At 44.1% G+C, this 21,079-nt stretch overlaps 2 protein-coding genes across 5 annotated transcripts; one reads left to right on the forward strand and one right to left on the reverse strand.

Moving 5' to 3' along the window:
* Positions 1-1,053: 1,053 nt before the first annotated feature.
* On the reverse strand, positions 1,054-3,423 carry LOC6730213 (ferritin subunit). 2 transcript variants are annotated; one of them, XM_016173887.3, is made up of 5 exons: positions 3,269-3,423; positions 2,958-3,044; positions 2,219-2,329; positions 1,807-2,084; positions 1,054-1,744 (listed from the first exon to the last, which is right to left on the reverse strand). In XM_016173887.3, exons 2-5 carry the CDS (start codon positions 3,022-3,024, stop codon positions 1,472-1,474), a joined length of 729 nt encoding a protein of 242 aa, XP_016036969.1. In that variant the 5' UTR covers positions 3,025-3,044; positions 3,269-3,423; the 3' UTR covers positions 1,054-1,471. The 2 variants fall into 2 exon arrangements, with proteins under 2 accessions (XP_016036969.1, XP_016036968.1); XM_016173886.3 differs by lacking the exon at positions 2,219-2,329 and having other exon boundaries at positions 3,269-3,420.
* An 824-nt stretch (positions 3,424-4,247) lies between these two features.
* On the forward strand, positions 4,248-6,101 carry LOC6730214 (ferritin heavy chain). Of its 3 annotated transcripts, none has more exons than XM_016177839.2 (4): positions 4,248-4,407; positions 4,710-4,839; positions 4,927-4,953; positions 5,203-6,101. In XM_016177839.2, the coding sequence occupies exons 2-4, from the start codon at positions 4,722-4,724 to the stop codon at positions 5,766-5,768; spliced, it is 711 nt and encodes a 236-aa protein (XP_016036972.1). In that variant the 5' UTR covers positions 4,248-4,407; positions 4,710-4,721; the 3' UTR covers positions 5,769-6,101. The 3 variants fall into 3 exon arrangements, with proteins under 3 accessions (XP_016036972.1, XP_039150577.1, XP_016036971.1); XM_039294643.1 differs by having other exon boundaries at positions 4,948-4,953; XM_016177838.2 differs by lacking the exon at positions 4,927-4,953 and having other exon boundaries at positions 4,249-4,407.
* Positions 6,102-21,079: the final 14,978 nt, after the last annotated feature.

Genomic DNA, 21,079 nt, shown 5'->3' on the forward strand with positions numbered 1-21,079 from the left:
AAAACTAAAGTAACCAATAAAGTTACCAATACTATAAGAATCGTATGATATATAGTAAAATCCAGAATAATTTTTTGCAGTGCAGTTAGCGTCTCGCTTTACTTCCTCTTTATGGTTGGCTTTTTGTGTTTTCCAATCAGATTAGCCTGGTAAGGGGTTAAGAGTACGGGGTTACCACCGCTGGGAGGGGACCACATGAAAGGGTCAATAATGGGACTCGAGACGAAGATGCCGACATTTATCAAACGGAATATGCGATGCGTACAACCATTAGACACTGCCCACTGATGGACGACGGACGATGGACAGGCGAGACGTGATCCCAGATACGGCTCATCAAGTGCATTGTCGTGGGACAATAAAGGGTTAATCGGCTAACAGAGGGATTGCAATATTATCTTCTGGGCAAATTGGAGTTGGAAAGACAGCAGAAATTAGCGAAAGTAGATCTTAGCATTAAGTGTATCAATTGAAAGGCTATCACTTGATCCGCACTCTACTCAACTCTCCAAGGACCTCGGAAATCTGATAGGCTTACTGAACCAGCAGAGACTTGAAACAAAGTTTTGCTGTATTGTTATTTAACCAAATAACTTACAACTTTACTATTGCCAAAAACATAATTTCTTTTTCCTTAAACATCCTTGTCTAAAACACCTTTTTTTGGCAGTTCTTTCGTAGTAAGTTGGCCAAAATATGTCGCAAGGCTAAAAAACTCACTTTTTTAGTCAGCTGGGGACCTCAGCTAACGATCCATATCATTATTTGCTTTATTTTGGAATAATAATTTTTTGGCCAAATTTCGCGTTTTTTGTAAGGGGTAGTAACACACAAAAAATCGAAAAAATATTCAAACCAAAAATTTCTCAAAATGGGTTGCCTATCGTTTAGGAATATTTTTACAAGTTCAACGAGGTATCCAACTCCACAATAGGACGTGTCGTTCCCAAGATATCGCACTTTTTCTGTGGAATTCCCTTCGAAAAATCCCAAAAAGAGCAAAATCACTCTCGTTTCCCATTTGAAAAAAAATCCCTCAAAAGAAAACGCATATTTTTATTATTTCGTTACATATATATTTTTATTTATTTAAGAACTTGCTCGTCTAATTGACAGAAAAATATAAAGATATAGGATGTAGTGAATGGGTTGTGCTGAGTGTCTTCCTATGCGAATGAGCGATTCCACTTAAGCCTAGGCGAAATCTCGGCGATTGCATAATGCGGAGCCCCTCCCGAGGTGTACGGAAATCACAAGTGGTTGATAAGAAAGAACAGACGTGGAATTTTGCTGTGCTGTTTTGAGGATCGCCGTCGAACGGATAATTTATTGGCCAGTCGCCGACTTGGCTGTTGATGATTTAATAGCGGACCCTCGGGAAGGCTCTCTGGGCTGACAGATAACAGATAACTCGACTGGCTGATAATTTTGATGCGTGACTGGGCGCTGCGGCTTCTCTATCTCCACCTCCTTACAGGGTCTTGTCGAACAGGAACTCGCCCAGTTCGCCGTTGGTGTCCATCATCTTCTTCAGAGTGGTCAGCTTGCCGGCGAGCTCGCGCTGTCCGTGGAGCTGCTCCTCCAGATAGACACCGGTCAGGTAGTCCACCAGGTGGTAGTGGTTGTAGGGCTTGTTCTCGCAGGTCTGGATCAGCTTGCGGATGGACTTGGTCACCTTGATCTCCAGGTCGAGGGCGTCGGACAGGGCGGCGGCACCATCGGTCCACTCCTGCTTGGCCACAGTCTGTGGGGGATTCGCCAGAGTTAGCTGGGCTTTGAGGTTTTTTACGCGAGTCTTCGACTTACCGGTACAGTGATCAGATCGCTGACTCCCTCGGTCAACTGACCGCGCATGGACAGGTACTCCACCAGCTTGGATCCGTGCTCACGCTCCTCCTTGGCGGCCTTGAAGAAGTGCTCGGCGAATCCAGGGCGGTTGACGGTGTCGCGGGAGAAGTAGGCGCCCATGGCCAAGTACTGGTAGGAGGCGTTGATCTCCTCCTGGATCTGGTGGCGCATGCCCTTTATGCAGGCATCCTTCATGTCCACCCAGTCCTTGGTAATCTCAGGAACTGCCAGGGAGCCTGCAATGGGATAAGGTTGGGTTAAGTCGGGGGACCATGATAACAATATATGGCTAGTTTCAGACGGACTTATGCAGCTTTAAAAAATTCATTTTTGTAATCACAACTTAGGTAAATTTTAATATTTTAAAAACCTTTGCACTCTTGGTCTTGACCTTCATGGTTTGGGTTTTGTTTTTCTTTAAGTTGCTGCTCTTCTCGCTCCCTTTGCAGCTCTCTCACGAAACTCTTGCTTTCTTTCTTGGCTGAGGGGGAGGGGGCGGTTGGTTATTGCATTTAAGAGGGCGTAATTGCATAAAACTTTGAAATTGCGCTTGGAATGCCGCTATTCTAGGGCACAAAAACCGTGTGCAAAACTGTAATGGCTTACTCTCCCACTCTCTCTCTCTGTTTTTGTAACTGCATTGGTAACGTGCGCAGCTCTCGCCGCCATAGTAACGGCATTTGTTTTGGTGTAGTGCCGTGTGCAAAAAGCATGGTTCACCATGCTAGCTCACTCGCACCGCAAAAGCCGTGTGCAAAGAGCGCCTTGAAATGTAACAACAAAAAGTCAAGCTTATTTGTGCCGCATTATTCATGGAAATGAAAGCGAAATTCGCATTATTTAATTATGGAAATTGATGTATAAAAACTGGTTATCATTTCCCCAAAGCGCAACGGAAGTATTAATAACTTTAAAATCAACTGGTTTGGTCAATTCACTTCATTGACGAAAGAGAGTGAAAGAGCGTTAAAGAGAAACGGCGCATGCTCTTTTCAACGCATTACAAATGTTTTGCTTCTCTTTGCGTATTGCGTCGAAATTTATTGTTTTTTTCCGATGACCTGCCTTTGTTTTGTTTGAAATTCAGCTGAATAAAACTTAGTACTTACACTTGAAATCTCCATAGGCCTGGGCCACCACGGCCAACAGGAGCAGGCTAGCGATTAGTTTCACCATCTTTGATCGTCGAACGTAGTCTTTACACAAAATCACAGAACCAAAATTTGTTTTTCACTTTAGTTTGATTTGCTTGAAATGCACAAATGAGAATGAGGCGACTCGAGTTGGGATACAATGTTAAATAGGCGTTGAAATTGAAAATCTAGCTGCCTTTACACACACTGGCGCAGAAGGCGTCGCCTGCTTCAATTTGATGGGCTTGATTGGGATTATTTTCGACTTCTCGAATGCTTTCCAGTACCTTCTGCTGACAGCTTTAATCTGATTTTTCAGTGGAGCTAATGCCTTTCTACGTTGTGTTTTAGCGAACTCGAAAGCGAACTGTCGCTCCGAACGGCGCACAAAACACTTTTAAGCGCGCGCGCTCTCGGTTTTTCCTCGTGTGTGTGTGAGTGGGAGAGTGTGCACTGTTATCTTTTCAACATGTCGCCCGTTCTTTGTTAACCGTTTAAATGGCTGATAATTGAATATTCCCGATAATAGCCACACTCAATGTGATACACACGTCCTCAATATGGGTATACTTTGTATAAAGTCGAGTTTCCTAGTCAGATAATCCCCACTTACACAAAAGTAAATTCATCAAATGCAATATGGCCGCTCTTTTGAGCTGCGCATCAGCTGTTCTTTGTTTTTGTTTTGGCCGTGGGAGAGCACCACGTCATGGGTTGCCAGGCGGTTTAATTATTGCTGACAATTTAATTCACATTTTGTCAAGTTGATTTGCACGTTCGAAGGGGGGATCAATCAGCCAATTTGATAACTGCTTAATATGGCGACGGCTCTTTTTACGTGTCGCCTGCAGAGCTCCAAGAATGACACTTGATAAGAGGGATACATGCTGGGAAAACTTACAAATTACATAATTTGCCTGTTAATTGGGGAAACTCTACAGAAACTCCGAACATAGCGAAAATATGAATTGTTAATAGCAGCAGTCTCAAGCTCGATACATGTAAGCCTTTGCTGCTGTGAATTGCCATTATATCAATACTAAGAACAATTTCTTAGGATGTAGATCGCTTATCTGCAGATTAATTTCAATCCTCATCGTTAGCTGATACAAATCTCAGGAAACCACTTGAAATCCAAAGTGCAGCGTCCATCTTTTGCACACGCTGACAACCCTGCCGTGAGTCACCTTCCAGCAGGCGCAGCAACAACAACACTGGCAGCGGCCATGTTTGAATGACACCGAAATCCCGCACTGAGCGCAAAACAACACATGCCCATGCACGCTCTCCAAAACCACACACACACAGCCATATCGATCGCATAGAAAGAGACGTACGCGACGCTATAAACAGCAGTTGATTTTCAGAGTTTCACCAAGCAGCACACAAAGCGATTGAATTTTTAATAAAAGCACAGGCATTGGAAGTGAGTTTAAAAATTACTAACTAACTACTTTGTGCGTGTTTAGTTAAGAAAACTAGAAAAGAATTTTCTGGAAACTGTGTTTTTGTGACAACTGTGACCACCATAAACATTGAAAAACCAAAACATTCCGTTGGTGGTGGTTTTGTTGTTAAAAAAGAGCACAGAAAATTCAAGAAAACGCTACGACGCAAAAAAACAAAACTCGTCCGAAACGTAAACAAAAGTGTCTGTTTTCCAATTGTCAATTGTTGTGAAACTAATTTCCTTTGTTTTCGCTTCTCGAATTTGATTTTAATTTACAGTAAACCGTCAACATGAAATTTTTCGTTGCACTCGCTCTCTTCGCGTGCCTCGGCTCTCTTGCCTTGGCCAAGGATGATGAATACTGCCAGAATACTGTAATCACCGCATGCTCTACGTCAGCCTTTTCGGGTGAGTAAAGAGAGCGCCTCTAAGAGAGAGTGGCTAATCTGTGTTGTTGCTTTTTGTATCTTTGTAAAACATAATAATAAAAACAAGCGCTCACGGGCTTTTTCACAGGCAAAAGTAAGTGAAATATAGATTGGATGTTTTTCTGCACTATATCAGATTTAGTGAAAATGAACTCTTTCCAATTCGTACTGTTTTACGGCCCTTACTTTATTATTTTAAAGATACAAATACAAATTCTAAATTCTATAGTATAGTATAGCACTATCTAGTTAGGAACCGTTAAGACTATGTCATCAGTATTGAATGTGCTTCTGCTCTCCGATTCAAAGATTGTAATCTTTATTATTTGCTTATTCCCCGTAGGCAACTCCATTTGTAATGCCCGTTTTGCTGGCATTGACCATATTGAGCCCGAGATCCAGTCCTACATCAACGCCAACTTGGCCAAGTCGTACGACTACCTCCTGCTGGCCACCCACTTCAACTCCTTCCAGAAGAACCGCCCCGGCTTCCAGAAGCTGTACCAGGGACTCTCGGACCGCTCCTTCGAGGACAGCATTGCCCTGATCAAGCAGGTGACCCGTCGCGGAGGAATCGTGGACTTCAACACCCGTCACGAGTCTGCCGGCTCCGTGAGCACCAAGCGCGGCACTCTGGAGGTCGACGAACTGCACTCCCTGGCTCTGGCTCTGGACACCGAGAAGCAGCTGGCCACCGGAGCCACCCACGTGCACTCCCGTGCCACCCACGCCACCGACGCCGAGAGGGATCCCGAGCTGGCCCACTACTTCGAGGAGAACTTCCTGGGCAAGCAGGCCGAGAGCGTGCGCAAGCTGTCCGGCTATGCCAACGACCTCGCCAAGCTGATGAAGGTCCCCGACCCATCCCTCTCCGTCTACCTGTTCGACGAGTATTTGCAGAAGCAGTAAGGAGTGGAGACCACCTCCTCCGCTTCCTCCTCCTTCTTTTCCCAACACGCTCCTACACTGTCTCCCCAAAATTGCTCTCATAATTCCCTTATAAATTAATTTGTTTCCTTGGATTGTTCATCAATAAATCGCAGTGCAGCAGCAGCATTATCAAAGCAGCCACAAGTGAATGATTTACATCGCGAAATTCACCTTGATTTACCAGCACACCAGATTGTGATAATGTTATCATAAATAAGTTAGCAAGTTCGCCCCAGCAAATGTATCTTTAGCATGTACGTTACCGCTTGAACAAATAAACACATCAAAGAACCTAATTATCAACTAGTAAAACAGCAGCATTTTTGCCTCTCTGATAAGGTTTGGGATTTCAAAATGTATCTGGTCCTCAATGAGGGGCGTCTGTTTGCGTTTTTTCTCCGAGTGCCGCTGATTGCGGGCTGTCTGGCAGTGTACTTTGGATACCATTTGTAACAATGAAACTAACAAAGGCGAAATTGTATCGGAAACTACTCAGTTCTGCGATCACAACGGGTGTAATGTTCCATTATGTTGTAGTTTTTAATATTCTTAGAATGTGCCTTCAACTGAAAAACAAATGTCTAAAAATAAATGAAACCATTGGAAGCAGAATGTAAAGAGACATGTTGTAAATATCGTATTATTGTATGTAAACAATGTTTCAGAGACTGGAATCATTTAGGATCTATTGTGATCTATCTATCTAACTATCTTGATAGTACTCTATCACTTTATTACTTTCTTTCAATTGACAATCTAAATCGATGGTGAAAAGTGAAATAGATCGTGGAACCTATCTACCGAAGGGATCTGTGGGGCTTAAAGGAGCCCGACTATCTAATCAGTGACACACTCCTCCGCCACTGATAATATAGGGCCACGTTTGTCATTCCACGAGAGATTCTCTCTGTCGCCTTATCTCTGCCTGGTGCACACGGCTTTGCCGCTCCGGATCCGGAGCAGATCCGCCGCAATGGGTGTTCGGGCGCCATCTTGGCCGCTTGCTGACTAAGTCGGAGGCTCCACGATGACGTGGATGTCACATTGTTGCGTAAGACGATGCAATCTCGTATTTTTATTGACCCCTGTATTCGCATCGCAGTTTCCCTATCTTCCTCTGGTCCCCTTCCCATTTCCCTGACCTACAATAATTGTTGTGAATCCCTATTTGTAAATATGAGTTTTTTATAATCCACATGGAAGTTCTATGAATTCTATGAATTCTTGGAAATTCCGTAAGATCCTATAACAGCTGCTCAATTAACGTGTGAAATAGGAAAAATGTATCTTTAATCACTTTTGAAAGTGGTTTTCTCTAAGCATTTTCTGGAGCATTTCAGTAGCCATTGTACTATGCGACTATGGATCCCAGCCACGCATAGGAGCAATTTATCAATTAGCGACGCCCATTCAATGAGGACTTTGCTCATATCGCCGCACATCCGGAGTACGGATACGGTCCACTAGCACGTGAAATGAACGTCAATTTGCCATTTTAATGCCGCCATAACTACTCGGAGCAGTGGGTTTTGGCCAGGGGTCAGGGGTCATCAAATCGCAGCATCCGTATCTGCGGCATTAGGCGAATCCGTGTAATAACTGCGTGCTCTTATGTAATTAGAATATGACAGCCATTCCATTCGGAATCATAACAGTTAGGACGAAATGGGATTCAAGTTGATGAGGTTGTGGTTGGGATAGTGGTTGGATCGCTCCGAGTGGGTTCTTCAGTGTCTCCGAGTGCGTGCAGCGGTCATTAAATAATAATCCACTTAATATTAATTGCCCTGATTTGCGGATGGATGCTGCCTCAATGATTTTCGTTATGTCCGCTGGATACACAGGAAAAAAGTCTTTGAACCAATAATATAAATAAATAAATATAAGAAGGGATACTAGCTTAGTAACCTTGACATTTTCATAATGAAAGAATGATCAAATTAAGGTGCTCATTTTTTTAGACCATTGATTTTTCTAAGTGTAAGATAGAGTAGGGTGGCTAATTGCGGTCATTTGTGGTGCATTTGGCGCGGATCTTAACTTCGTCATTTGTAATTGTTTGGTCATGAGCCATCGCACAGATTATGTGTTCCTAAACTGGTTTTTCGAAGCCATTCCACACATGCTCTAAATGGCGGCCATAAAAAGGTGTCTTCGCCCCCGAAAATAATTCTATTAATTTATGCATTTTAATAAAAGCGTCGAGCAATTACAAAGGGTTGTGGTTGAGGTGGCAGGGGTTAAAAACTATTTGGGAGGCCAGATGTTGTCAAAGGATTCCGAATATTTTGGTTATTGTTCGCCAGCCAGACAACTATGAATATGAGAATATGTGTGGGTGTGTGTGTGTGTATGTGTGTGCGTGTCCAGGACATTCGGGCACACATAATATGTATGCAAAATAGCAATTTAATTTCGTTTTATTGCAATGCCATTTGCAGCCAGTGAAAGGCAGCTGCGCCGACAGCTTCCGCCAGGCTCCCATAAATAATCCTTGAACCGCCCCCCTCCCCCTCCTTCCTCCCCCTCTCGCCCACTTCTACGCCTGTGCAATTTTAATGAAAAGTCTTGTCTCCTGTCCCTTTGTTTTTCGCCATGTTTTCGGTGGCAAGGCAGACAGGCAGGCCAAGAAGCGAAATTGTTTGCCATTTTTCATTAACAAATTTTTGCTGGCGCGGGACGGGGACTGAATAAACGTCCTTATCGCAACGTAAATATTTCAACAGGACTTCAACAGAAAGTGGCAGGATGCAACTTGCATCGTTGTTTTCCCCATCAAATGCCCACTTTCGTATTTAAATATTAAGTACTTCACTATCAATTGACTAAGGTTCTTGAGTCTTATTTTTAGTCAGCTTATAATAATGAACCATTGATTATTTTATAGGTCTCGTCTGCAATCTAATCGTTTGTATATTGCTAATCAATAATTATCAAATAAAGCGAGCTGTTGCCACATTAATGCACACAGCTTTGTTTTCAATACTAAGTATGACATATTTGTGCTTTAATTTAAGTTTGTACTTTAGTCAACAGATGATGATGAGACGTAGTAAACTTGGGGAACACTCTCAAGATCATTTTCACTTAATTTTCAACGATATAGGGTTACTGATCAGCCTGTTGTATATGCAGATATATGCTGGTAATTGATAGCTCCCCAAGCAATCATCTCAAAAAGGAATCCTGGGGGATTTCCAGATTGGCCAGGCAATCAAGTGGCGAGGTAAGAGGTTTACAAGCAAACAAATAAGGCAAAAAGACAGGGGATTGACTAATGGATTTCCATGTGGAAATTCGCGATAAGCAAATCGCTGATAAGCGAGCTATTCCGCCCTTTGTTGTTGTTTTCCCCTGTTGCTAAATAATGCAATTTTTCGCAACTTGGCTGAGGTTTCCAAAAGGGGGATGGCCAGGATATGCGTGTATTTAGATTGCAGAGCAACCTGATCCCGATCCGCAGCCACCCCTTGGACTGTTTTTGTTGATTTTTCAGCTGCTCAATTTGCATGAATTCACTTTTCAAGGTCAGTGGGTAAAACAAGTTGCAAAAAAGTTCGCATTTCGCATAAGGCACCCCATCTGGAAGCTGGAACTTGAACGAGCCACCCCGATTTAGTCAGCAAGGGGTTGCTATCGTAATTGTTATTTTAATACCCTCAGTGCGGGTAATGGGAGTATCTGAGTCATATATGAATTAACTTTTAAATACTCTATTCCTACCCAATATAATTACAAAGAAAGCATAAGGCTGAATTAGAAACGATCGACTCTAGTTCTTCTAGATATTTCTTTAAAATGATACCCCCGTTGATTAAGTTTAATAGTTCAAAGATCTCCAAAGGATGATCCCGTTTAAGTGTCCGATCCAATATTAGGGTATTCACACATTCGATCACAGAGGCTTTGCATTTTCCCTCTTGTTTTTACAGCTCCTTGGGCTCTTCTGACGCGAGTCCTCGAGCGGAAATGGTCAGAAATGACATGTGGCCGGCGATTTGCATACGCACACGCACATTTGCTAAATTCCAGGAGGGCCAGCCTACTCCCAGGAATCAAACAGAATCCGACTCCTGCCAGCTGCGCCCTCTCCACTTCCGATTTGCTGAATAATGCGTGAGTCAGGCACGCGCAGAGCTAGAAAGCTGGAGGCGACTGTACTTTTCGCGCCACCCCTGAGGGTTGCAAAACACTCGACGAGCCCACAAAGTTCGCAATGAGCGTAAATTCTGATTCAGTTTTTGGCTCCGGGCTGAGCATCCTCAAATATTAATGGCAAATTTTCCGCACTGGCACTAAATTAAAATTCAATAAATCACAATTTGCTCTGATTTGTCTGCTCAAATTGCACTTGGCTTTCTCCCTCTCTCTCTATCCTTTCAATATTTCGAATGTTTCATTGTTGCAGTGGAGTTCCGGCCAGAAGTTTATCAAAATTTCATTAATGTCTGCGTTTTTGTTTAAGTTTTGGCTTTCCATTTTGGCAATTATTCCGCCCAAGGAGGGAGACAGATAGAGGGTTAGAGAGAGAGAGCCAGAAAAAGTTTCTCTGAAGAGGCGGACAAACTTTCAATGTGCAATTTTTCCGGTCGAAAGTTTTCACTAGTTTGATTAGATTTCCCACCCAAACCCAAGCCGACAGCCGACTTCAGTCCAGTCAGCACAATAATTTAACTTTGGTTTTTTCGATTTGGCTGTTGCACTTTCAGTTCGAATGAACCTAACCTCACTCTCTGCCCGAGGCTAACCTCACTTTTGGGCTCAACTTAACCTCAAAAGGCAGTGCCTTCGCTCGCTAATTAATTTCGGCGTGCGGCCAACGACTTTGGCTTGCAGCTAATTGTTATTGTTTTAACTACCTCGAACGACGTCGTACTACTCCCGGAATCGTACCCCCCGCCTATCAATTGGTGCTCCATTTTGCGGTTTTGAAAATTCAGTGAGCGTGTGTGCAGCAAGGCGAGAATTTGCGCTATAAACATAAAAATTAACGACTGACAAAAGGTTGTAAAAGACAAAGACGGCATTTGGCGGAGGGAGGTGGAGGGATTGGAACTTTGGCACTGCCCCATAGTTTCGGCTGGGCATTAAAATCAGTTTTTACGACCTAGCCACACCCACTTAGTGGAATTTTCGGTGGAACGTGCTGCCGAGCAGTAAGCAGTTGATTAAAAATTGGGAAAAATCAACAGGATGTTCGAGAGACTAGCATTGAAGTAAATATATTTCATATGCTTTTTTGGAAAGTTAGCAACTATAACACAAAGTCGGAAGCTCCTAGCTTGAAGTACTGATGATACCCCCGAACCCTTTCCAGATAATGGCGCATAATTATTTGATAAAGCCAGGACCAGACAATGAGCTGACTTAAGTCTCGATTCCCATGAACATCATCTTTGCTCGAAGATTTTCAGCGGACTTCAGCCGAGTGAAATGCCAGCAGAATAAGCCGCTTACTTCAAGTGGCCCAAACAGTGGGCCATGTGTACACCACTGCAATTGCGACAATTGCTGCCAGTTGGACAAACGAGCGACGGATGATGACAGCGCGATTAACTCGCTGTAAGCCATAAACGCTTCTGTGGACAGCTTTCCCCGCTTTTCCTGCACTTCACTCCGAATTTGGCTCCGCTTCGCCACTAATTTCGTATGCATGAGCAGAAATGAAAAGCGGTCGGAAAAAATGGAGAAAAATGGGTAGCCGTAATCGGCTGGGCCGTGTTCATAATGCGCCGAAGAGGCACTTAAAAAATCAAGTTAACGCGCCAGCCGCACAAGGATCCTCCTCCGCATTTTCCGCTTTTCCTTCTGGCTTTTCTCCGGGCAACATTTTAATCCATATTTCCTTCTGACGCAGCACTCGCAAAAATATTTCTACAAACTGTTTTTATATCTATATATCTCATTCTGAAGGGAAATGTATCGAATGTGTTACTTCTCATTTTAAAGGATTCTGGCTAAAACAAATACACTGCAAGAAATTGGACTCTTGTCATGTATGGTTGGTCAACTTGGTAAAATGTTATTTTAGTTGTTTTAAGTGGACTTTCCCTGTTGCTGCCACGGCGGATGTTTTTGCTGCTGTTGCTCCGCCGCCTGGCAGACAATTTAAAAAGATAATAGCATTTTTTTGCACTGCCCCCGCTCCGCTCCCTCCTCCGCTCTTTGGCGGGCATTAATGGCAACGACGGCGAGGCGTACAACAAGTGAAACAAGGATTACCGGGAGCCACAAAGTTGCCCGGATCCGGGGATCTGCGTGCTCGGAGCCATCTGGCAGCTGCAGACGAGCAGGCGAACCGACAGGGAGACGAGTTATTGCAGCCACTGGCCCGCAACGGACTCCGCATGGGAGTCCTCGGAGTGGAGTCGTGGTCCTGGTTCTGACGCGCCTCCTACTCCAATCCTCGTTGTCCTGCGACAGGAGCAATTCGCGCTTTGTGCGAGGACATGGCCAAAATTAGCATTTGGCCATAAATTGGGCCATGCACTTGCACTTGGCCAGGAGCTGTAATGGGAGCAGTCCTGTAATCGCAATAAGGATGCAGAGTGGGAATAGAGGTCCTGCGCCAGATGCCTTTAAGAGCCTCGGTCAGGAGGAATGTCCTTCGATGGGTTGAACGGCTTTCTGCCGGCGTCGTTAAAGGAAGCGTGAAATAAACTTAAGGATTAAATTAAAGGGAGCTTAAGGGGCGATCAAACTCAATCTGGTGTTGAAATGAACTGAGCTATGTTGTATATTGAGGATAAAGATTGCATTCTTTATGTTATTGTGTTATATATCATGCATAATTACATAAATGAACTCCAAGTTGTTGCATGCCTGTCTTAATCACTTTCGTATTCATTGAAGTGGACAATCTTTCCTTGAACTGATGCAATGTCAACAGGCTATTATCCTCCACCTCCTGCTGAGCAAATGCATATGCAAATCAGTGGATGCACTCGAGGACCAAAGGACCAACCCTGCAGCCAGGACATAGCCATCGATTTCGAACTGAAGGCGAGAATTTCAATTAATTCCACTTGGCAACAGTGTGCAATCGCAGTGGCCTTCGTCACACGACTTCCACTGCCATTGCCATTGCCATTCCCCCTGAAAAAGGGGAGGAACTGGAATGATTGACAGCGACCTTTGCGATAGGCAGTCCGCATTTTGACCAGCCTAATGCCAACGTGTCAGACTTTGTCAACGTTATGACAGGTCTGCATTCCTTTTGGTTCTGAAGATGGGAGGTTCCCCTATGGAAGGTGTGGGTTACCAAGTGGTTTTGTGGGTGGAACAAAGCAACTGGCAACCGCGACGCGACGGCGGCACGTAGAGCGAAACTTTCCAGCAAGATAAGCAGATTTACTTAAAGTTTGCCGAAAGTCAAAGTCTAGAATTCCCGACGTGCCTCCGACTTTGCCCCCTTTCCCAGTTTCGTTCCGCTTACTTTCCCGCCAACTATCTCTTTCGAAGATTCCCGTTCGCAGATAACCCTTCGCAGGGGTCATAGGTCGGTTTTCTATATGTGGACACCTCATAAAGGCTTAGTTTGTGGCAAAAGTAGGCCATATCCCATAAAGTCATAGGAAATTTCATATTTTGATTATATTTTCCAAATTCAGTTTCACTAAAGAACGAATGCCTATCTTTTCAAATACGAATAGCCAAGGTTCAATAGTAATAAAGTTAAATAATTCTGTCTCTGATTTGGGCATCCAATGTGCCTGCAACGCTAAAAGGATTTCCTCGTTTGCCAGTTGGGAATCCCCCAACTAATCCCATTTCCTAACCTCGTTACTCTCGAACTCTCAACGCAGGAGTTTCGTAATTACAACTGCATCTGATTAGCCCGAAGTTTGCCACGTCTGGATGTTGCCAAAATGTAGTGGCTGGATTCGAGGATAGTTGGGGCTATTTTGGAGGTTTTTCATGGTGCCAGTCGAAGGGCAGACCGCGAGCTGCTTATCGATGGCTGCGTGTGGCTTGGCTCCATTCATTCGCATTAGTTGCCGCTGACTGGAGTGCAGTCATTGTGGGTGGAAAAGGTGGCTTTTCAAAGGGGTCGGGTGCAGCAGGTGACAACACGTAAATGCAATCAGCCGGTGCGCACGTAGCGATATGCGAGTATCTCAGCCGAGTCACTGTTTTATTTCGGCACAACACCGTTCACGTAGGTGACTAAAAATCCGAGTGGAAAACGGGGAATTCCGCGCTGTTTGAAGTGGATTAATCAGGGCATTTAGCTACTGACGAGCCAAGGTGCCAGTCATCTGCATTCGATTCGAATGCCAGAGTCACGTATAGGTGGGAAAACGCTTTCCACGAAAAGCCACAACATGATTGGGGACAATAGATCAATAAATTTTAGTTAAGCAAAACTGTTGAACTAAGATTTTCTCCATACCTAAAGCAGTGAAACTGTACCAGTTTTCAGCTCGAGCGCAGCAAATCGAAATAATTGTCAAAAGATACACACGCTCCCCACGGCATCTTATCGCATTGCGATTTTAATAACAATTTCAAAAAGATATTGCCCCAAGGGGCTGAGTAAAGAACCCAGTAAAGACCCTGTTTATCCAGCGGCAACATCGTCAAATCGGTGGACTTATCAACGCTCCACAGAGCAGCCGCAAAAACAATAAACCATTTGGCAATTGTCTTTCCGAACCTCAAAAACCCCGGCCGCATCCACAACCACATCCTCATTCACATCCTGTTTGTTTTCCTGGTCGAAACTCACGTCGTTTGATGGGCATAAAGTGAAATAATAAAACATTTTAACTCGGCATTTGATGGTTGCTTTTATTTTTATTTGAGCGGCACAGCGACCGGCAAATAAAAACACATCACGAAACCGAAACCGAGACCGAGTATCGGGATTATCCTTGCGCCAGGACACAAACACCTTGGAGCGCTTTAATTTTTACGATCCAGCCGAAAAATCGTAAATGGAATATCTCTTCGGCAGCCAGGAGAATCCCCGGTAACGAGGCAAAATTTATGCAATTAGAAATTAATATTATACAATTTGATCCACGACCTTATGGCCGTGACACGCGCTTCGAGTGTCATAAATGTGGGCCAAAACTGCATGTTTATGCCGCAATTTGAATGGGGGCGTAACCCAGCCCCCTTCCAAGGACTCGCATCAAAATTGTTAATGCGCAGTTCAGCCAGAAATTAATATTGTCACTGGGATGCATGGGATCACTTTTGTTCGGCGACAAATTTGACTCGCTTCCTTGCCATTTGCGATAACTTTTATTAATCATTTAATTCGGCAGTATAATCTGGCTGGAGCGCAGATCTCTGGCGGCTGCCGATAAGCTGTGGAGAAAGCCCAACGTGGGAATCCACCAACTGGCCGGAATGTCCAGGAGCGGGATTACTGCTTCCCCGAGAGAAACTTTGATGAAGATACCAAGTCATTACAACGCAGCGCATTCATAATTAGAAATGTTTACACAAATCAACTTGCCTCGGGGAAAGTTTAAGCTAATTAGTCAGGATAGGAAAAAGACTTGGTAATACCCCGCAATCTATAGGCATATTCGAATCTTAAGAAGGCAATACAAGCATTGTATGAAAAACTACCTCAATTAGATTGAACATGAATTTGTAATGGGTACTGCTACCGTCTTATAATAATCTATTGATATTCTTTTCGTTTGCTTCCGATTCATTTGCCTAACCCTATCTATAACTCCCGGAACTGCGCAACTAATCAACAGCTGAATTAGGAAATCAACCTTTTGAACTCTACACATTTTTAAAGGACTCTCTGCCCTCTTCGATTTCAAGTCCAGCCCATCCCCCTCGATGGCCCCGTGGCTAATTACAAATTCGGGCAAAGGCGCGCTAAAAAAATAAGCCACGAATCAATGGATCCGAGGGGTTGGACCTTGCCACACAGGAAGTTGCAAGGAAAACCCAATAAATGGGACCAAAAATGTGCGTACATCAAGGAGCAAACCGGGTGGTGAAAGGCGAAAGGCGAGACCACTCGGCGTAGCTAAGTGAATTTGTAGCTGCATAAATCGAACTTTCACTTTTCGGCAACATTTTACTTTCTTCTTTTCGTTCGCCACTTGGAAAAACAGGACACGTAATGGGCGGAAAGCTGGACAAAATGCAGGAAATGAATGAGGAAAGGACCTGGCTGTATGAAATTAGCATAATTCCCTCAACAGCTTTCATTATGTCTGAATTTTAAGTAATTTTTTGCCCCGAGTCCTGGCATATTTTTCCGAAAAAAAAGTCCTGGCCCATTGCAATTAAACGTGTAATTACTCGACTGCTTAAAAATGCGAGCACGAGGGTTTGGTCTTTCCCCGATTTCTAATTGTTGTTTTCGTTTCATTTCTTCGCCTTTTCACGGAAGTTTTAAATTGTTTTTATTTGATTTTCTCATTTATTCTGGTCTGAGTTATTAGTGAGTTCAGGGGTCCTTCTGTTTACTTGTTGTGACACTTTCAAGTGGAGCGGGGCTTTCCTTTTTTATTCGTTTATTATTTCGGCTTAAACGAGCTTTGTTTCCCATTTTCCGTATCTCTATTCCTGTATATCCTTCTGCTTCTGCTCCGAAAGATGCCATCGCCATTGGACACTAATCTCTATAGTGGCGCCCACACCCGGATTTATTCCTGATTTTGTGAAAAGTCAAGGCAGACTGCACTTAAGGACACTCGGGAATCAGACTTGCCGTCTGGCAGGAACAGAGACAAAAAGCCGAAAGGAAGCAACAAAAGATTCGATACAACAGAAATGATTTCCTCGGACGGAAAGGCGAAATTGGCAAAAACGCGAAAGGATCCTGGGAAGTCTATTAGCGCACAAAGGACTCGATGGGCGGATAGTTTTATGATTTTGATAGCATGTGACAACAGGATGCATGTCCTGGGGCCATCGACTATGGTTTCCTTAGGAGCTGGTTTTCCATCACGGTTTTATGGCCCTCGATAATGTCTAATGGATGTAAGTCCGACTGTCAGACAAATTAGATGTGAAAAGGGAGTTTAACCTTCCTCGGATGGCTCAATTAGGCAGCTCAATTTATTCGCATTCGTATTCGTATCTCTCTCAAGATAAGTCCTTGCTGAGCTGTAAGTTATCTCTGAACTTACTACCAACTTACGCAGTAATTGGCTTTTTAGTTTGAAAACTTTTAAAGACGTGTCGCGATATGTGGCTCTCTTGTTGCTGTTTTTAAATCTACTTGGCTCCCAAACTGAGGAGGTAATTCCCCACTTCCTGAATTCACTTCATGCGTGCGCGATTTGCATTCCCATCCTGTTGCCTCATGGCGAGCATCCTGTGTGTGAAGGACTCGTAAATCTTTCGACTGCGTCTCCCCCACTTTTGTTGGCTGCCTGTCTGTCCCATAAATCATATGCAGCCAAGTATCTGAAACAGAAAAAATGAGACGAGAGAAAGCGTTTTGCTTTTCCATCGCGGTTTCTCCGCTGGGAGTCTTTAAGTAACAAATTGCTTATCTAAAGCTTGAAAGTCCGGAAATTCGGAGAGAATGCAACTAAAGAAACCATCAAGTACTTGATCCCTTAAAAATATATATTTAAATATATACATAAAAACTATCCCCAACCCATCCCCTTTGGGATTTGATATGTTTTGCTCTTAACGAAGATTTTCCTAGAAGAACTCGCCTTTAATTTGATTTTGACGCTCATTACAATTTTCTATTTACTTTTCATCTACCCGCAGATTAAGTAGAGCCCCTTGGCAATGGAAAACTACAACTACAACTAATAGCAACCCTTTGGGCGGGAAAAGCAATCTCAGCTTCTGGCTGCAGGGAAACTATCCGCATTATAAGGAGCGGGTATCAAAATAGAGAACTGGCGCACCCAGGACATTCGGGACATGCAGGATGCCCGGGAGACGCTCTGCCAATTAACAGTTACATGTGTTTGAAGGAAATAATTGGGTTGCGTGACAGCCAGGACCTTTCCTGATGGGAGGAGGGAAGGGAAGGAAGGAGCTAACCAGCGGGCTTAAGTATAAATAGTAAACAAATAGAGCAGGCTGCTCTATTAAAAGCAAACAAACGCACACGCGGATAAACTATGCAATTATGGTGATTGCTGATAGTTCGTCATCGCCACCCAGGAACTCCGGGAACTCCTGCTCATTTCCATCCCGAGTCCTCCGCATCCACTCGCTCGTCATAATCATCGTAGTCATCATCAAAGTCCGCCGCAGGACAAAGGCGTTGCTAAAGTTATTAACGCTTCGTGCGGCGTCAATCAAATTGGGGCTTCCCGAGCAAGGATACCATCACACCCACCCCGCACGAAATGATCAGCCCAACCCCTTTCTTGAGTCGAGTTTTTGGGCCAAAAAGAGTGGAAAACGTGTCCTGGCTGGTCCCGAAGTTTATGTTAATTTAATTGCAACACCAACCGCACTAGAATAGTTCCACGTATCCTTGGAGAGGCGCGTCCTGCGGAAAGGGTTTCCTCCGGCGATTGATGTGTTTGCCTTTTGCGGCTGCTCGACTCGGTTGCCATTGACAAATTTCCTGGCAGGCGGCCGTCTTAATTAAGTTCCTCGGCAAGGACTCCTAATTGCGTTAACTTGTTTGTTTGCCAAGGTGAGCGATGTGTTCCCACATCCTCATGTGCATATCATCCATCGATAGTTCCACATTTGATATGCCATCAGAGGGCACACACATCAAAGACAGGCTTTGCTGCATGACGAGATTCGAAGGAGATGTGGGAGTCCTGGCAGGGGAATGACATTATAAAATATAAATTGCTCCTCAGGCCAAAGGATGGAATGTATGTATATGCTGTTGAAGGATGTTTTACCCCTTGAGCTATGGTGTATATTTTATAAGAAAGCCCAGAGATCATTGTCTCTCCTCATATTGATAGTAATCGTTTATCAAAATCAATGCCTGGTGAAATGAACAATCCCCGCCCGCCACTCCACTCCCCAAAACAATTTCGCAAAATGTTTATTTATGTGCAGCGCAGTTTGTATTTATGGCCGAATCATGATGACAAATGTCAGATGTGGCAAACACTTGAAGTGGACACTGGACAGTGGACAAGTCACCCTCTGCAGGACATCCAGACACTGGGCTCAGTGTTGTGGAAACATTTGCAAATATTCCTTGGGCGATGCGAATCGGGCATAGGAAATATTTATGGCCCGCTCAGCACATTACACACCTAATTTCTATATTAGTTTTCCCGAAAGTGCTGAGCCTGAATATTTATCCAGCCTGATTGGATTTTCGTCACGCCCTCGCAGGAAAATCCCGCCCATCCGTCAGACCGAGAGTTCTGGCATATTTTGATGGTTCCATTTCTGCTTTTATGGTCGCCTCATTAGGCTCCATTTTCCCCACGTGTTTGCAAAGGGTTTAGGCCCAGCAAATGACCGCCATTTGCGACAAAGACGCAGATCTATTCCCCCATTTTGTATCTACCGCTGATGGTTTAATCGTGCGTAAGTAATAGTTATAAATTTCCCCAGTCCACTATTGGTTCCAGCATTCATCAAATGGCCGTTTGAAAGTTTCCATTCAGCGGAGCTTTCATTGAAAACTCATAATTTTGATTTACGAGGACAGCTGTTGGAATTTTAACAATGGCTCGCAGATACATCCCCTAGATACCTCAACCCACCCCCTTCCACCGGGCTCATCCTAATTTTCATCGCTAGTATCGCATTAGCACATCATTTGGAAGCAGAACCCGGAAAAAAAGAACCAGCTGGACATGGCTTGAATTTCAGGCAAAAGTAATACAACATTTAGTTAGGATAAAAAGATACATTTCGGCATCACTTCAAATGTAGAGGTGTGGATAAAAAGATACACTCCGCACATGATTTGCATTTGCTGCTGTCAGTAAACGCTTGATTTATGTGTATAAAATTGAAATAGAAAACTGGAGCTCATGATCCGGCGGCATAAATTGAAGCTAACCAAATAATCGCCAGTTCCCAGGAGATATCCTTCAGCCCCCCGAAAAAGCGGGCTAAACAAACGCAATTGACGGCCATGAATTGCAAATGAATTAATTTTCGGGAACAAAGGCGCACAAAAGTTGAAATTGAATTTGTTGCTCATTAAAATGAGCGCCACTTTCGGTGTGGGGATAGTGAATAGATGGGTAGATGGGTAGTGTGGGTGGATTTTTCAATGGCGTTGTAGGCGACCTGGAAAACCACTTAGCCACACACACGGTTTTCAGCATCGGCACATGGCTAACCGCACACACAACACGTTATGGCCACAATTAAGGCTATCATTCCGGAGGCAAGACATATGCAAATGGGCCGAAAAACCCTTCTGCTCGTATATCATCGCTCCGAGGGGGAGTTGGCATCACATTTTTGGGAGTTCCAGGCTGGAACTGCCACCCCCGGGGAGGAGCTCAGCATGAATTTTAATTACTGCGTTGATATTTCAATTTGAATTTTGCCAGCTCAGTTAATTTCATTAATAAATATTTATGGTGTTGTCCTTGGCTAAGCGTCGCAATTTAAAATCTGCATGTTCGAAAAAGGGGTAGTTACACTACACCGAGAATAAATATCTAAAGTCGGGATTTATGCAATTAGATTATTTTTAGTAATCCTATTGGGGCGAAGGAGCTAACTAACTCTAACTCACCTCTCTCTTCTTTCTCGCATTTTATAACTCCCACGATTCCCAATCCCAGTTATTCTTCCACACAAAACCATTTTGGAACCCATCGTTCTTGGTCAACTGTCAATGATTGGAATGCATCGTTTGATGAGTGGCAAGCCCAGTCTCGACCAAGCTTCAATTTTGTCAATTTACAAGGATACCCTCAAGGACTCACATGGCGACATGCAGGTCCCACAAAACTCGCAGGACATCAGGACATGCCACTCGTTAGCCATCCGGGCAATTGATTGATGGACGCACCGAGGAATCTGCCACTCGGAATGGAGGGCCAAACAAAAAGTCGTGAGTCCTGCAGATCCTGGCGAGCGTCGCATCGAAAAGCACTTATCGCACCGCTTACCCTTCCATGGGTTAACTCCTTAACCCCTGACAGTTGAAATTAAATCAACGCTGATTTCAGTTGGGACTTTAAATGAGTCTGTCGCGGCGCCATTCCCCATCCCATCCTTGAATTCATCCCAGAATCCTTTCGCGGAACCCCACGCCAAGGCGCACATCCTCCTCCGCTGCAAAGTACAGTCTGTCACGGCACTGTTAAGCCCGTTGGCAACTCGCAGATTAACTCAAATTTGTGGCGGCCCAATAAATTTCACAGCGCGGCATTAAAAATTAAGCG

The sequence above is a fragment of the Drosophila simulans genome, chromosome 3R, assembly GCF_016746395.2.
Source record: "Drosophila simulans strain w501 chromosome 3R, Prin_Dsim_3.1, whole genome shotgun sequence".
Lineage (NCBI taxonomy): Eukaryota > Metazoa > Arthropoda > Insecta > Diptera > Drosophilidae > Drosophila > Drosophila simulans.